Source organism: Asterias amurensis, chromosome 9 (assembly GCF_032118995.1).
Source record: "Asterias amurensis chromosome 9, ASM3211899v1".
Classification (NCBI taxonomy): domain Eukaryota; kingdom Metazoa; phylum Echinodermata; class Asteroidea; order Forcipulatida; family Asteriidae; genus Asterias; species Asterias amurensis.
The window spans coordinates 12,810,706-12,828,953 of NC_092656.1; the positions used below are offsets into that span (position 1 = coordinate 12,810,706).

The following is an 18,248-nucleotide window of genomic DNA, read 5'->3' on the forward strand; positions in this document are numbered from 1 at the left end:
GATTTACTCCCAGAAATGGCCGACCGTGTTAGTTCACAAAGTAAGGAAAACCACGCAATTTTTGTGTTGATCATTAAAGTATACTTTTTAAAACATCTATCTAATCGTTTGCAATAAACGGTTTTGAAACGCTTTTCATAGACCAACTCGACCGATCCAAGGCAACGTGTCCCTTTAACAACCAGGCGTTTGTTATGCACCATAGTGTCCGACATGAACCATTCTGTTCGACAATATTAATTTGTCGACAAACTGAGACATATGGTTTGTAGAACGCATGTCAGAAAAAAAGTTTTTCTTTTACAGAATGGGTTGAACAGCATGGTTTGTTGGACATAATGAGTCGTCCAAAATAGCTTGTCGGACACAAATCGGTCAGACATAGTGCACAACAGATTGAGCCGAACAAAGTGGATTGTCGGATACACTGTTCATTATAATTGTGTTTGACGTAGCAGGGTCAATTATAAAGGTCCTAAATTGGCTGTCGGACATTCTTTTCAGAAATATTAATCCAAGTCGAACATAAATGGTGCGTTACATTTTGTTCGACACGTACGTCAAACAAAATATTTGCCTACATCACTGGCCAGTTAGACACCTTCTTAAAAGAATCACATCATCAATTCAAATTATTCGCTTACTTGAGTTTTTAATTCCCAAAATTGTCGGTTCCACGTGATTCTTGTTTTAAAATATCACAACTGCGTAAAGTCATCAATATTTTCAATAAATATAGCTAACTCTAAAAAAAACTCTACGTTCTTTATAAAAACATATGATACAAAACATTTTCATGAGTGCTTTTGACATTGTGTAACAATTATGTACAAATCTTTAGATTCAAAAATATCATATTATTATTATTTTCAGCGTATTATTATGTACAATATAATTGTTCGTTATGGCTGCGGCGTTGAAAGTAAATTGAAAAATAATCAAGAGAATCAGTATAAAGTGAGGAAGTGAACAGACGCCACAAAATACCACAATGAAAGTATATCATGCGGCATGAATGGACAATCAGGAGAGTGACCAATACCCGGAAGACGTATGTAATGACCATCACATGATTTATGAGCAAAAATAATATTTCAGATCCTTAGCAAAGATATCAGCTAGTGTGATGTAAAATATTTTACTATGCACCGAGGCCCTGAGTATATATTTCTGCATGAGTTGCTTTCTTAGTTATTTCAATTTTGTTTGTGAAAGAAGCAGCGACTACAAATAATTTGTAAAAATGGCATGTGGAAAATGCCTTTAAGGCAACTGCTATTAACGAAAACTTTGTCTGATTAAATAATCACAAACTATGGTAACGTTGTGTTTAAAAAAACGCAAACACACTGTTTTGAAGACATTTTTACAAAATACATGAATACGGTTTGGAATGAGTGTCCTCTTTAAAATATAAATCATGCATCCCTGTTTTGTGTTAATCAAACTACAGATTCTGAGAATTTGGGATAATGTGGAAGTCAAGACCAGGAATTTCGTAATATTTAGAGTAAAGCCACTTTGGCCCTCGATGGGTAAAGTTTGTAGGGCCCCAAGGTCAGTAACTGGCATCGAGAAATGGCAATGGCCGTCGTGGCAGCCGTAAAATTCCATGCCATGGGAGCCCACAGCATATAAACCCCAACCAATTTCAGAAACCTTCTCCCTGCCCCGAATCTTCCTTCTTACAAACAGGGGTCACAGCAGAGCCAAGGTGGGACCATGTTTTCAACTTTTAAAGGGGATAAGATTATACTCCTAAAATGGGAGACTTTGGAACGATAGGTGGCAGCAGACTTACCAGGTAAATTGCATTGTTTACGTTGTTCTGAGCATGCGCACATTACCGAGAACAATAGGTTTTACTTGGTAAGTCTGCTGCCACCAAGCGTCCCAAAAATATCCCATTGGTTAGTGGTGTCTTTGAAACTTAGAAGAATACACCAGGGAAGTAACTGGGTAAATTATAAGTAATTTGGTGCTGAACTTAAAATCGTGTAGTTCAACATTGCAAATCCACTACTTTCTTGTTTGAGAATTGGATCGTATGGCTGGCGCTAACTCCGGCTGGTTACAAATTGAAACTACGTAGTATACACGCCATAAAGTCGTAAACACGGGAAACTTGACATCATGTGTTGTGGATTCCACTCATGGCAATTCTTGAGTCATTTGGTTTTGGGATCAATCATCGATCCACGTGACAAGACACTTACAATCGATCACCTTCACTTTTACGGTTCGGTTTGCATTATCCCACACTGGTTTAGACTGGTCCCTGCCTATCCGCAAGAATAAAGACAGGTTTTGATTTGTCCGGGGTGATGTTTGCCAGCTGCAGTTCCTGCAGTCGTCTACATACAGCAGCGCGCATTTATTTCATCGTACACAATTACGTGTACGTAGGATTTGACTGCGAACTCTAACCCTATCGAGTTCATGGAATCTCCAGATGAAATGAGTGCGAGGTCATAGGTGAATATGGCTTAGGCTATCGGCAGATCGCTGGCGTCATTCATGAACCTCGAAGTGTGACGTCAGATGTTCAGGCTACGTCAGGTTGTGCCAGTCTGCCACAAAGATTGGAGCTACAGAGAGGGCGCTCTTTATAAACATCGTGCTCTTCCCGCCAACGGGGAAGTCCGTTGTTAAATGGAATGGATACGGGAATGGTGATCCACAAACGCTTAAAGACAGTGGACACTATTGGTAATTACTCAAAATAATTATTAGAATCAATCCTTACTTGGGATGAGTTGGGGAGAGGTTGATAGTATAAAACATTGTGAAAAACGGCTCCCTCTGAAGTGGAGTACTTAAAAAAAAAAAATTATCTCGCACCTTTGGCGACCGATTGGGCTCAAATTTTCACAGGTTTGTTATTTCATGCATAATGTTGAGATACACCAAGTGAAAGACTGGTCTTTGGCAATTACCAATAGTGTCCACTGTCTTTAAAACACGTGTAAACAGTGCTGCAACTAGTGAGTCACTTATTCGTTCATCTAATACATGACGATAGTCTTGTCTCCGTGTCTATCAGTGAGGCCATTTTGGACGGCTAGGGCAAAGTAACATGCATCGCTGCATAAGTCCCCGTACTGGAGATTGTAAGATGCTTTGGTGGAAAAAAGCTTAGCACAATTTGTAATCGTTTGAGGGCGCTCTTGCATTTAGCAAGTTTTCAACAGTAAGGTTCAACTTCCCATTGGAACTTTTCAATACATATGTTCAATATTGTATCCAGGATTAACAATTCCAATGGGATTAACACCTGCAGGCGACACCACATAAATGCTCTCAACTTTAGGAGGAATGGCGTCCTCAGCGACGGGTGTGAGTGCGTGTTTGGACTCCGGTATCGATCCCGGTAGATCCACCGTGCTTGTCCATTTTCCGTTTACAGAAGCCGTGTTGTTAACGTTCTCCATGGACACCCCCCTCTCGTGATAGTTAGGCCTCCACGAGCGCTTTTTGACATAAGCCATCATCCACACAATGGTGACGAAAATAGCGATACCAACGATAGCTGCTACAGCAATGATGACAATCATTACAGGTTCGTCCATGCCCTTCCTTTGCTTGTCAGATTTCACTGGTAGACTTAACGGAGTGGTGGGAGTGTCATATTTCACAGTGGTGTCAACAGAGGGCGACATTTTTATCACTGTTGTCTTTTGGAATTTGGTAGGGTGCGTAGTGGACAACAGAGTTGTTAAGATGGTGGACAGGCGAGTTGAACTTGTTTGAGGTGTTGGTAACGCTGTGTAACAGAATACAAACGTTGAACAAATTAATTAACAAAACAAGAAATACACGTATGGAGAAAACAAATTAACAGTAGACTAAAGTGTCAGGCACATGAACCCAAAAGTGTCAAAGGTTCAATCATGGCCTAAAGTTGAACAACTCATTTAACGTCCCGTTGCATGTGGTGATTGTTTGGGTTTTTTCGACAACAATTTTTCTCTTTTTCATAGACCCTCGCTACACATTGCCAACCTTTGCTCTTCATCTTTGTATCGTGTCCCTCTAAACGAACCTACTGTATTAACGCGTATGTTTAAGGAAAATAATTGCAGGCTAGGTGTGTCCGAAACGGCGACCTCGGCTACAGCTCTAAGGCTAGATCGCGCGTGTCTGCCTATTCTTCAACACTGGCAGACGCGCTGATCTAGCCAAAGCTGTAGCCGAACCGTTTCGGACACGGCCGCCTGCAGTTATTTTCTATATCTGCGTTGCAGTACAGCCACGCTGTAGTTGAAGGGCAGAGGTTGGCAATATGGCTGTAACCGAAGTCGCCGTTTCGGACACGGCACAACTCTGGTTAACACTGAGCATGAGCGAGTAGGCGGAGTTGAGTGTAGTCTTAAGGTGCCGACAACTTAAGAAAGAAAAAACTCGAAACAATGGTTCTGATTGTGTTCTTTTACAAGTTGACTATGGCAATAAAATTGAACAGAGGTGCTGGACCTAGCTCGTAGTATCTTTACACTGAGACAAACAAGGAAAATTGAAGGAGTAGTCGAGGCACAGAGTGAAAGTTGAGGAAACGTTTTTGTGGTGATTTTAAAAATGATGTGACAAAACCAACCTGTTGTTCTTGGTGGTGCGTTCGTGTCAATCTGACAAAGTTCGCCTTTGAACCCGGAACTGCAGACACAGGTAAACGAACGATTTCCATCAATGCAAAAGCCGCCATTTAGGCACGGCATGGCGGCACATTCATCATCTGTATGGTGAAAACGAAATAATGAGGTGGTTACACAAATAAATCAACACAATCAAACTGGCCTAATTGTATAAAACGAAAGGGGTAGGCCTAGCTGAAGCTGGAATGCACAAACGAATCCACTGGATGCCACAGAACTATGCAAAATATTCATTTTTTGGGGGCCACCAGCCGTCGATTTCACCAAACTCTTTCTAACTGATGACTAATCTTAGGACTTAGGACGAGTTCAGTTCCGTATCCGAAGACGTTGAGACGCATTAACCCGAGTCTTAAGTTAAAGCCATTGGACACTTTCGGTAAACAGTATCGCCAAAGGCCCACACTTCGTGTATTACAACTTATATATAAAATAACAAACCTGTGGAAATTTAGGCTCAATCGGTCATCGGAGTCGGGAGAAAACAACGGGAAAACCCACCCTTGTTTCCGCACGTTTCGCCGTGTCATGACATGTGTTTAAAATAAATCCGTAATTCTCGATATCGAGAATTGATAATTATTGGTTAAATGTTTTCTCAAAAAGTAAAGCATTTAATGGAATAATATTTCAATAGAAGTCTTTCACCATGACCTTCTGTATACCATGTAAGTTATTTGTAAATCTGTGAACTTTTTTTTCTGTTCCAAAAGTGTATAATGTCTTGAAGACGGGTTACTAGTCCTAACTCGAGATGGGATTAATCCTAGCGTTTGGTGAAATCGGCTGCAGGCTTACCCAAGTCACAATTAGCTGGGTTTGTGAGTAGTTTGCGACTGATTGTTGAGCCATATTCACCCGGGACCCCACTCGGGGTCCATTTGGGTTATGTTTTGAGGGAATCGGGCGGGCATCGAGTTACGTTTAACTCGGACCATCTCGGACTTAAAACCTGGTGCGGCGTTACGCACCGCAAACAGATCACCAATGATTGGGTCGATTCTAATGAGAATAATGATAGACTTACCGCCAACGCGTAGGGTGATATTGGTCAAGCCAACAAATGAAGTGGAATTATCGGGTAGAACCGCTTTTATAGATATCTGGAAAATAATAACCAAGACAGAGGAATGTTTCATCAAACTTTTACATAACATTCATTTTAGCATACAAAGAGGTGAGATTGAGGCCTGTTTAGAAAAGATTTTTTTAAACAAACGTACACAACTGTGTGTAGTGCTTATTGCCTTACATTATTATCTTCGTTTACATTACAATGATTGTTTTTTTTTCGCAACGGATACATCAGGTTTCAGTCATTTTCAGAAAAGTTAGCTAGATTTTCGTCAGTTTCATTCATTCGAAATCGAGTTCTCAACCATGTTTATTTCCTTGGTCGTTCAGTCCAGGTTTTTTCTTCGTCTAGTATTGCATCTAATTTCGTTTTGTTGTGCTCACATTATTATTCTCACGGCATGTTTGTTTCGGTTACCATAGGCATTCAAGACTACATTATTTGCACATTCTTTGGTTGAATTTTACTACTGCTTTTTTTTATGAAATAGAGTGGTTGACGGTGACAAGTCCCTTGTTGCTGCTCTATAATTAAAAATTATCTCATTAAATTTAGAAATGCCTAAACTGTCGAAATTCAAATACTTCTTTAGGTTGTTGAACAACGGAGCATTTGCTGGGAAAACCTAAAGGAAAAACTGAACGTTGAATTTACCTGAAAACTGCTGCTTTTGGGAACGGGTAAATCAACCTCGATCCAACTTTCACTATCCTCGGTCCCATTACGGGACCATAATGTTTCAACATCGCCCCCGTCCAGCCTTGCCACCACGGTCAGCGTGTTTGGCGCCCCCAAGCGGTAGAAGAATCCCAACATTGTCATAACATGATTCTGTGTCATGCTGGTTAGCACGGCTGTATGTTGGCCAGGGGGCGTGGCGTCTGTTACAACCTCGGCATAATGAGCTGTGAGAGATAGATATAAAATAGAACATGAATCAAATTGTGTAAGGGAAACACTTCTTTGAATGTAAATAGCTAAGTCGTAACAGAGCATAGTTCCAGACTAGGTTTGCTTGAGACTTCGTTTCTGAAATACAAAGAAAGAACTTTTGGTTAAATGCTATACAATCACTACCTTGTGATTGGTTCTGAATCCCTTTAAGCTCTCCAGGTATCTTCGTATCAATTTCAACGAAATGCGTTGTAAAAAGGTGTTTTGAAGAATTTCTTTTGATAACTAAGCATTGTATACGAGTTAAGTTGAAAAAAACGGCAAATCACTCTGTGGGATTCGAACCCACGACCTTTGCATTGCCAGAGTAAATGTCTTACCATTAGACCACCGAGCTAGACCAATGGCTACAGGCAGGTCGTTGGTTCGACTCCCACCCGAGTGATTTGCCTGGGGTTTTGTTCACATACATCGTGTTTACTAAGTTTATAGTGCTTAAATAATACACATCGGTGTTAGAACCAAAATGAATTATGTTAACTGCCATGTTATTTGGCTTGGCTGCACTCGGTCATGACAACAGCACCAAATATTGGTTGCTAGGTCTACATTTCAAACGGGACCTATTGATGACGAATGTTCCTAGTATGTAAATTATGGGTTTCACCATTTAGTTTACCTAGTGTTATTTATTTTAGTACTTCAATTCAATAATGTGAACTTCAACCCACACACGTACGCCACTACAATGTTCAACACACCCGGCCCACTGTTTATCTTCACGTTCGGTTTATAACACCAATAAAGATACAACGTCAACGGTAAATTTTCCGGAAAAGAAACATCATACATTATTATATATAACAAAATAAATGCCAAATGTAAATAACAAGAACTGAAGTGATGTAAACAAATAGGTGCTGTAATTCTGGTGTCTACTGTGTATTGTTGTTTAAAATTAATTCAGAAGATTATACTTCAAAACCGGTGTTAGGTGGCCACTGTCTTGCACTGAACAAATACCGAAGTATGAATAAAACTAGTTTCGTTTTTGATAACAATAGAGAAGTGTTTGTAGTTCCTTCATTAAATGTCAAAGACATCCTTGTTCCCAAAACCCTTCACTGTGCTGATACAGCCTTTGGGTGAGGCGAAGGCTTTTGGAACATTCCAAAACTATTGCGCAATTCACGTCTGCTTATTTTACTTTGCAATATTATGGGACGGTGACATTTTGATGATCGAAATTGCTGCACAGCATAAAACGGACTTGCCCATCACAAAACTCGCACATGTGCACATATAGAATTCTATAGAATGTCCTTAAAGCCATTGGACACTTTCGGTAAACAGTATTGTCCAAAGGCCCACACTTCGTATATCACAACTTTTATTTTTTATAAAATTACAAACCTGTGAAAATTTAGGCTCAATCGGTCATCGGAGTCGGGAGAAAATAACGGGAAAACCTACTCTTGTTTTTGCACGTTTCGCCGTGTCATGACATGTGTTTATTACTTTAAATCCGTAATTCTCGATGTCGAGAATTGATAATTCTTTCAATGTTTTCTCCAAAGGTAAAGCATTTCATGGAATAATAGTTCAAGAGAAGTCTTTAACCGTTACCTTCCCTGTAAAATACTTGTAAATCTGTGAACATTTATTTATTTTTTCTGTTCCGAAAGTGTATAATGGCTTTAATGTTATATAGAACTTTATAGAACCGCTTGTTTTCTAGAGAAATTCAATAGATAAGATGTCGATATTATTGTTTATACTATAATTTAAATGAAGGTATTTCTATAGAATGTAACTTATTGTGGTATTGCACCAAATCCATGTTCGTTTTCCTTCTCACAAGGGTAAAATTGCCCTGTTAAAGGCAGTGGACACTATTGGTAATTACTCAAAATAATTATTAGCATAAAACCTTTCTTGATTACGAGTAATGGGGAGAGGTTGATAGTATAAAACATTGTGAGAAACAGCTCCCTCTAAAAGTGACGTAGATTTCGAGAAAGAAATAATTTTCAACGAAATTGATTTCGATACATCAAGTTTAGAATTGGAGGTCTCGAAATCAAGCATCTGAAAGCACACAACTTCGTGTGACAATGGTGTTTTTTCTTTCATTATTATCTCGCAACTTCGACGACCGATTGAGCTCAAATTTTCACACGTTTGTTATTTTATGCATATGTTGATATACACCAACTGTGAAGACTAGTCTTTGACAATTACCAACAGTGTCCACTGTCTTTAAGCACAGCTGCTTAGCATACTTGCCATCTGCCAACATTATACTAAGTTTGTATTGTTTTGGCTGGTGCCCCACTCGATGTTCGCTAAGCGAAACAAATATGTCGAGTAGTATTTTCTGCCTAAAAGTTTTATTAAGTTGAGCCCAGACTTCTGTTTGTATGGACTTGAACCTGCGACCTCGGGGTTTAATGGGGTCTATGATGTAGTGAGTGCGTGGAATGGCGTGGGCGACCATACCCAGCACATACTGATTGATAGTAAAGTGGTTGACGTAAACAAACATGCCTTGCCAGCAGAGCAACCTTTGCATTCCACGTTCAACACAAAGCTGCAGGGGGTAAAATTGTTTATTGTTTTATATCTAGAAATTAGAGTTTCCAATAAATCCATTTACGTCAGGAAAACAAGCAGATGAAAATAACACAACAATAAAAACGCGGCGTTCGTATGCCAATAACTCCCAAAACACCGTGAGAATACCCCTGAATATACTTTGGTGCCAGTTCCAACGTTATGCTAATTGGCTACTGGTAGGTTAACCCTTCTACTGTTGGTCTTATTTTCCAGCGAGTTGATGACTGACCATCTGTCAGAACCACTCCATCGCATGTGTTCGATGGTGGCACACTCCGCTCATAAATAATGTGCCTGGTGCACTGTGTAAATGCACCCTTAATAATTGTATTGTCAAACAACAGAAGTTCACATAACATTATAATTATTTGAAACTACACAGTGTCTCCAACTGCATTGATAATTAGAAGCCACACGATGTCTCCAGCTGAATTTAAAACACGTAGAACCCCCACCCCCATTTCAAAACATGTAACACCCCCTCCACACGTATCTTCATCGACTACTAACAGGTGGTAATATTGATACGATTTTTTGGGGGGTAGAAATTTCTGATGAATAATGACATTACACAAAGCAACATTCATAGTGAGTTTTATACGTAGGCATATTTTACCAGCTTTGTTACCAGTACATAATTATACAATTTAACATCAATAGAAGCGACTCCATGCTGTGTGACTCACATGTTTTATTAATACAGGGCTATCCCAACGCACTGAGCAGTAAAGGGAAACGCCCTTCATTAAAGACCGTCGTAAATGTCAGAGAGACGCGTGCTGGTTTTATCTTTGATCGAACACAAAATTATAATTAGACCCGTGGACTTTATATAGCCTTCGATTTGTTAGATAAGTCCATACGCTAATTTGCACACTTAAACAATTAAATATGCAGCAGTGAGATAAGTCAAACTAGTCAGAGTTTGAAGTTTGACTGAATTGCTTAAATTAATCCCAGCAAGTTTAATTAAATAAACGGGGTAGTGATTAATTAAAAAGTAGTTGTTTAATAATAGTAGGTAATTTGCATATAAGGAATGTAATATATATCCCTGACCTGGTTAATATTAACGTGCTTGATGACCATTACAAATGTAGCGGTATAATTTCCAATTGTTTTAACTTTTCGGAATTCAATGTTTTGAGGAGTTTAATTTTGAAAGAAGGCCTTTATGACAAACAGGGTATAACCATCGCGAACAAAAAGGGACACAATTATTGTATTTCTTTGTGTTTATTTATCTTACATTTGGTTTTGTATAACTTGTAATCGACGGACATGCAGAAACATCCTTTTGATCCTGTCAGATGACGGCATTCATACCCGTGAAACGTTGTTAAACGATTAAAATAAGAGCAAACCACAAGGGTAAACTATTTTGGTAACTTTTAAATAATTTGGGGTTGAACGAAGACTAAATTCCTTTGTTCAACCCAAATTTGATTGTGCAAAAACTTCTATTACGGAAAAATGTTTCACTTACCCGAATCGGGACCATTGATGACTGTTTTCTGCACCCAGTCGATGTCTCCCTCGTTTTGCCAATCACAAAGATTATTCCTAAACTGACAGTCTTGCGCACTCACCTCTGCGAAGAAAGTAAAAATATGCACATGAAATCAAAACATAGCTTTATTAAAATTCGTGAAGAAAACTTTGGAAAAATTATTTGAATGGATAAAAGAAACATTGTGAAGAACTTCGGGGTATTTGCGCTACCTCATTAAATTCCATTGTTCCTAAAATATAAAAGGCAAATAAAAACTATACTGACCAAAAAATGTTTAACAGTTTTGAATGAAACGTTAAACCTTTGTTTTGTTTTTTTTAGAAGCGTTTAAAGACAGTGGACACTTGATAATTGTCAAAGACTACTCTTCACAGTTGGTGTATCTCAGCATATGCATAAATAACAACGCTGTGAAAATTTGAGCTCAATCGGTCATCGAAGTTGCGAGATAATAATGAAAGAAAAAACACCCTTGTCACATGAAGTTGCGTGCTCTCAGATGCTTGATTACGAGACCTCAAATTCTTAACTTGAGGTCTCGAAATCAAATTCGTCGAAAATTACTTCTTTCTCGAAAACTACGTCACTTCAGAGGGAGCAGTTTCTCATAATGTTTTATACTATCAACCTCTCCCTATTAGTTGTTACCAAGTGAGGCTTTCTGCTAGTAATTATCTTGAGTAATTACCAATAGTGTCCACTGCCTTTAATGTTCTTTTTAAATGTAGACCAGAAAACTAACCTATGAAAATTTCATAACGTGATAGCATTTTTGAGTTGTCTTCGAAAATCCGGAGCGCCTATTGTCCACGCAGGAAGAACAATTATTCATTAGTTGACTACACAATCTGAGAAACGTTACTTACAGTAACAGTTCTCAAATTAAAAATTTGTGGGATTAACTGATTCCGTTTTCAATAGCCACACTACTTGGAAGTGATTTTTTTCTCAAATGCTTTTTTACATAGCTGCTAATGTAGGCGTCTATAAAATCTATTGTTATTAATTTCACGTGTGATACAAAACCTATATTTCCATTCAACCATGAACATAAAATGTCAAACAAATTGTCTGCCTAGGTCGCTGCGGCATATATGTGTTTTGCGGAAAGTTGCATCGTTTTGGAGTGAACGAGGCAATTAATTTGCACAGGGCTCCACCGAGTCAGCCATTTCACAATGATTGGTTTATCCATCGAGCATTCACATTAAAAAAAAAATGATCCATGTGTTATTTAAGGTTTCGAATGGAATCGGAGGAGCCGAACACTGTACGCATCAACGCCTTTCAAATTGTATGAACATGTATTTGGTTGTTGTTATTAAAAATCACTAACACTCCAACTGCACATTTCTAAGTGGTGTTAAGGCTCTGCTACGCCACAAGCACTGCTTATTATTTTTTTTGTAATGCGCTGTGTTTGTGTCACATTCAACTTTGCCCCCAGGTTAATGCTATGATTTCAATTCAGAGCAAGGTTCACCAATCTCATTATTCAGTGCTGTGTTTACGTTTGGTGATGTTTGCTGCCATGGGAATCTGGTCGAACTCCACAACAGCACACAACAAAATTGTGTTCACTCTATAACGTATTCAATGTTGATCTCTGAGTCTTTTGTTTTTACGTTGTGACGTATGAGTTTTGTCCTCGGTCCGTGTGTTCTTTCATGTATGTGTGTCTGTCCCGAACCAGCCATATTGCCACACAAGCATGGGCTTCAAGACATGCCCCCATTCTATGTTTGCCTCCAGTAAAACTTGATCAATGATTTTATTCTCTTAATGTTCAAAGTCATTCACTCAGTTTGGGGGTGTTATTTGTTAAAGCCAGTGGACACTAATGGTAATTGTCAAAGACCGGTCTTCTCACTTGGTGTATCTCAACATATACATAAAATAACAAACCTGGGAAAATTTGAGAAGTTGTGTGCTTTCAGATGCTTGATTTCGAGACCTCAAATTCTAAACTTGAGGTCTCGAAATCAAATTCGTGGAAAATTACTTCTTTCTCGAAAACTACGTCACTTCAGAGGGAGCCGTTTCTCACAATGTTTTATACTATCAACAGCTCCCCATTACTCGTAAACAAGTAAAATTTTATGCTAATAATTATTTTGAGTAATTACCAATAGTGTCCACTGCTTTTAACTGAATTGAACATTTCGAAATGATATTGTTTCAGTCTATCAATCAGTTATTTAAAAATTACGCACAACATGCTAATTTTGTGTTCTCCTGATGAGTGGTCCTCCTCCACCAATGATCAAAATAGGATGTTATCACAAATCACACCGTACAATTATGGAGCAATATAGTTCATTGCTTGATTTTATAAGTTTTAAAAGTTGTTATAAGTTTTTAAATTGCGTATCGGCCATTTTGTGGTTTTGTCTTCAGTAGTATATTATTGTTTTTAGCAAAACTTTGCATGGAGAATTGCTACTGGGTGAACTACATCACAAGCTCTCAGATTGGAACCAAATTGCCCCAATATATAAACGTCCTCTGTCTTTGACCTAGACACAAAATGACTAGTATACAGTACAGACATTTAGTCACGTTTATAAAAGAAACCCACAAGGTCAGGCATTTTGGGTAAACCAAACAGGTTGTTCCAATTAAGGTTTTAGAACGGCCGCCGGTACTAAAAAAAAAAAAAAAAGGGACAAGAAACACCCGGATATTCGTCATTAATTACAAATGATTTATTGGACAAATCGAACAGTTTGTAACAAGTGGTTGTTTTAATTTAACGACAAAATGTGGGGGGAAATATGTAAGTTATGTCTAAACATTCCACTTGCCAACACCCCATAGCCATGACTTCTAAGTGTTTCGAAGAACTCAAAGTATCACTCACTATAAATAATTTCTAGAAATTCCCGTTTTTCAATCATAGAGGGCAGAGGGTATATTAAGTTTTTGGTTACATGGAAAGTGCAATTTTCGCTCCAAGGCGTTTGTTTCACTGGGGAAAACAATGAGTTACCCCTAAGAACCAACACTCATCCCAAAAAGAGACACCAGTGTGGATTGGTTTTTCAATCATTCCCTGACTGAGTGGCCTTGTATTATCTGGGGTTTTCCTCCAATTATTAATAAAATTCTCTTCTCGTTTGGCGCAGCGTTGAGTATCCAGATCCAGAACTACCATGTACATAGTCATTATCACAAACAGTAATAAAACTAGACGCACACTCGTCAAAGCTCGACGACAAATTCATGTCCAGTTACTGTTTTATAATCTGCTCTTGAAGGCCAATACAATTTGACTCTGTGGATCATGGATAATCAAGTTTTAATGCAATCTTGCTTAATCTATTAAATTCATTGTTGTTACTAAGGAACACACCAAAGTTGTTTCGAAAAGTCGGTGTACTTTAAGTGTATCTTTGTATTTTAATAGTTGTGTAAACGACACTCTGGAACTATGAAATTGAATGTCACTAAAAAATACCACCTGTGGTAGAATAACAAGTATTAAACCAAATATAATTTCTTGTGTACATAGTCAACTGAACCCTTTCTCATGTTACCAACTGTATATGATGACACGCTTGGTGCAACATAGGAAGGAATGGTGCAACAAATTTAATCTTCAACACCCTTGGAGGTTCTGAAATAATCATCTGATATGCACTAATCGTTTTTCTTCCTCCATGGGTAAATTAACAGGGCAGGGCCGTAGGGTTAGGTGCGGCTCTCTGTCGTTTCGGATTGTGACTTTAGGTCGGCTTTATTTACACCGGCCCCTGAACAACATGACCTCCAGGGTCACCTTAAAGAAAAGGTAGAAACTTTGGAATCAATTAAGGTTACTCGAGAAAAACACGGCATTGTTGTGTGCAAGCCCAATTTCATAGAGCTGCTAAGCAAACAAATTTGCTCAGCATGAAATTTCTTCCTTGATAAAAACAGGATAACCAACAAAGTTTCCACGTGATTTTAAGGATGAGCAAACAACAGCTTAAAAAAAAATAACAAGCAATATGCAACAAATGGAAAATTGGTTGGTAATTCTGTTTTTATCAAGTAAGAAATTTCATGCTAAGCAAATTTGTGTGCTTAGCAGCTCTATGAAATTGGGCCCTGATTGTGGCCTACTTTGTGTATTTCAGGAGCTTAAGCCCAAACATTCTAATAACAGGTCCTAAAGGCATGGATTACTGCCTCGAGCTAGGCAAGGCCATATAATTATATTTGAGAAAAAAAAAGATTTGAGTAAACCCAGCACGTGTATTCGATGTAGATGCAGAAACGGGGCAATGGAGTTTATTGTGGTCCCAGTGATTTGTTTTGGGTTTTATACGAAAAAGGACACATAGGTCTAGCCTATAGGCCTGCCTGCCTCAACAGAAAAATCAAACTTGAGCATACAATGTGCTTTACAAAAAAAAACAAAAAAAAAAAACAGGCAGTCTCAGATCGCACATGGGGAAATTATACTTTGGCTGGTAACCTTAATCTGGTAAGCATTATTGTGTTGTGCTTATTAGCTACATGTTTCATACAAGCGTCGCTTAAGCCTAAATTCATGGAGCTGCGTTGAGCACAGCACAGAACAATTCTTAGGTTACCATCCATTACCATATCTTGCGACGGTGCCGTTCTTGGGTTGACTGGTTCACTGTTTACTTTTGCAAGTATTTCTACTTAATCAGCTGTTTTCAAAAATCCCAAGTTTGATTTATTCTTCATCAGTAACAAAAGATGAGAACGCTATACTGAAAAGAAATTCTTAAATAGAGACCAAAAGCGGTAAATAAGTGACCTTCTGGAGAAAAAAAAATAATAATTTCAAAAATTATGTATTTCATATATAATTACTTTGTGAGGGTCCCTTTAAAACACTTGGGTTAAAGGTCAAGTTAAATGGAGAATAATTGCACTGTGTTCTTTCTGGGAGGTATATCTCATGCATACAGCAGCATAGAATGGCTTTGTACTCTAACATAATGATTATGTCACATAATATGGGTTGAGTTCGTTATTCGAGGCCGGGTCATAGTTTGTGTGTCACTTGGCAGTTGTTGAGAGAACATGTGTACAATCTCGCCGGTAGATTGCCAATAATATATTATTGAAAGAAAACATCTTGACCACGTAAAGTTTAGGGAAGTACATCAGTTTTAAAAATTGTCATCACAACATGCGTCTTCCACAAGCGCCTGGGCAAACAAAATAAACTAAATATACAAACAACATTTACTACAAAATATTTTGAAACAATTTATCCCCCCAAAATAAACCTCAAAAACACACACACACATAAACAAACATTTTAACAGTGTAACAGTAAGACAATAAGCAAACAATTCAAGCTCACAACATGAAAAACACACAAACAGGCAAACCACTCAAATAAAAAAGAAAGAAAAAACACAATCAAACACAAAACAAACATACAGAAGACTAACAAAAGACGTAGGACAAAATACATAGGCCCTATATAGTGCATGAAGTTAATAAAGGAGTTTGCGTCAGATAAGAAAATATTGCCAGATTTGGCACTCATTTAATTTGTAGCATGTGAGGATAGCTTTGTCTTAAATGTTATAGCATTTTGTAATTGTTGGGCTTCTGTTAATTCGGAAGGGTGTTATGCATGCCTTCCCAAAAAGGGCATATTATTTCAAGGCAAGTTGAAAAAAAACTCCGATGTAGGTGCAGTTTCAACTAATGATGTTTGTATATTCCTTAATTGATAAATTGAAGTAACAACTCATGATTCTGGGATCCCCTGATCAAGGCAATAAGCCCAACAGAAACACAAACACGAGACAAGACTTTATGTTAATGTTAATTATGTTAATTTTATTAAATGTTATTTTACGAGCATTATTCTTGTGTGGAAGCATGGAGCAATCCATGGTGGGAGTGAGTAAAATTCAAGCATCATAATTATGACTGGAATTGACAACTATGGAAACTGCTGCTACTTCGAATTGTAATATTTTATAAACTATCCTAAAAAACGTAAAATTTTGAGAATCATTTTGAAACTCATTTGACGTCACTGTCACAGCAGTGATATGTTGTCTGCAAGAGCCTGTCTGCGTTACCATAGCAACGCTTCATCATTAGATTGTATAAGCTACATACGGCATTGTGTGGCCTTGAAGTTACAACACGCATATTTAAATACCTTCTAAAAATTGTCGTACGAAACCATGCTGTATCTAAAAACGGTACACCATTTTATGGATGCGTTTTGCATTGAGTTTGCCGTCATACAGTGTTTTAGCTTATCTAAATTTAGAAGAAAAAAAATAAGGCAGTTGTGTATAAAAATCATCCTTACCATTATTGACGTACATAACTATCACCAATGACAAAAATATTCTCCGCAGATCCATCCTGATCGTTCCTCTACATACATATCGTTCCATCGTAATGTCAAGTCTGATTTCCGACAGGTTTGCTGATTAAATCATCCCGCAATATGGCACCCTCTGGAGCCGGCGACCTTATACCCTACAACCCCGTAGAAATTACCGCCTCACGACAGCAAGAACGGAACGGGGAAACGACGCGAGAGACCCGGCGGAGTAGTCGATGAATTTACGGTCCGTCCGTGCGTGTTGGTGGTCAGAGGACTACTGAGTGATGATAATGAGCTTGCCTTATGGGCGTTACCAACTTTCCCGCATCGTTGATGAACTGTCGAGTATTATGAAGCCGTCACACTGGTTGTGTTCATTCACCGTCTGTGCGTACTGTACATAGCCTATACACGGCTTCAGTGTGCACACAGCTTATACCACCGGCAAGGTTGAATCACAACGCTGATTGAGTGACGAGAACATCGTCATCAACAGTACACAACTGTCGTATTGTGTACATACACAGAACACGGTGTGAGTTCTGTATGTACAATCGACCGCTAGGCTTTAACCTCTAACTGATAAAAGCCCAGCATGCCAAACTTATGACTAATGAAACACACATACGCACCCTTCACTCCCGGCTGCAAATGCTCACTTTGAGCATTTTATTTCCGCCTGGCTGGGTTTAAATTGCCTTTTAATAACCTATTCTCTTCTAAGCAACTATCAAATTAATACAATCACTGCTCTGTTTTCGGGGAGAAAGCCTTCAAAAAAGTGGGTTTTGCATTGCATATTGTTTTGTAAAGAAGTCAATTGTGGACTGTGAGAGAATTGGAACGCGCCGAACCGTTGCTAATATCGTGGTTTAGAGGGGGACAATAGTTGCACCTTTCACAGACGATGACGCACCCCGTGGGAATACCCCAAAACTATCGTCGGGTGACTTCTATCAGAGTAAAATAAATATTAAACTTATTGTATATTGAGGGTTGGAAATGTAAAGAGGTTTTACAACTTAAAAGAAAAAAAACGGATCATTCTTCTAAAAGTTGTTTAGATTAACTTCTCACAATTGTCCAGGTTGTTATTACATCCCGGCCAAAACCTTTTAGCTTTTCAATTTCGATTACAAAAGATGACTTGTTATTATCAGGCTTTATCGCTATCAA

At 38.4% G+C, this 18,248-nt stretch overlaps 1 protein-coding gene across 1 annotated transcript; it reads right to left on the minus strand.

The window, feature by feature from the left end:
- Positions 1-323: 323 nt before the first annotated feature.
- On the minus strand, positions 324-17,544 carry LOC139942244 (uncharacterized). Its single transcript, XM_071939031.1, has 6 exons — positions 17,052-17,544; positions 10,724-10,828; positions 6,382-6,632; positions 5,680-5,755; positions 4,595-4,732; positions 324-3,763 (listed from the first exon to the last, which is right to left on the minus strand). The coding sequence occupies exons 1-6, from the start codon at positions 17,137-17,139 to the stop codon at positions 3,219-3,221; spliced, it is 1,203 nt and encodes a 400-aa protein (XP_071795132.1). The 5' UTR covers positions 17,140-17,544; the 3' UTR covers positions 324-3,218.
- Between the last annotated feature and the right edge of the window lie 704 nt (positions 17,545-18,248).

Coding starts and splice junctions, on each gene's coding strand:
- LOC139942244 (XM_071939031.1), bottom strand. CDS start 17,139: ATGGAACGATATGTATGTAGAGGAACGATCAGGATGGATCTGCGGAGA. Junction 6,633..10,723: donor CATCAATGGTCCCGATTCGG/GTAAGTGAAACA, acceptor TATCTCTCACAG/CTCATTATGCCGAGGTTGTA. Junction 3,764..4,594: donor CGCACCACCAAGAACAACAG/GTTGGTTTTGTC, acceptor TCTGTTACACAG/CGTTACCAACACCTCAAACA.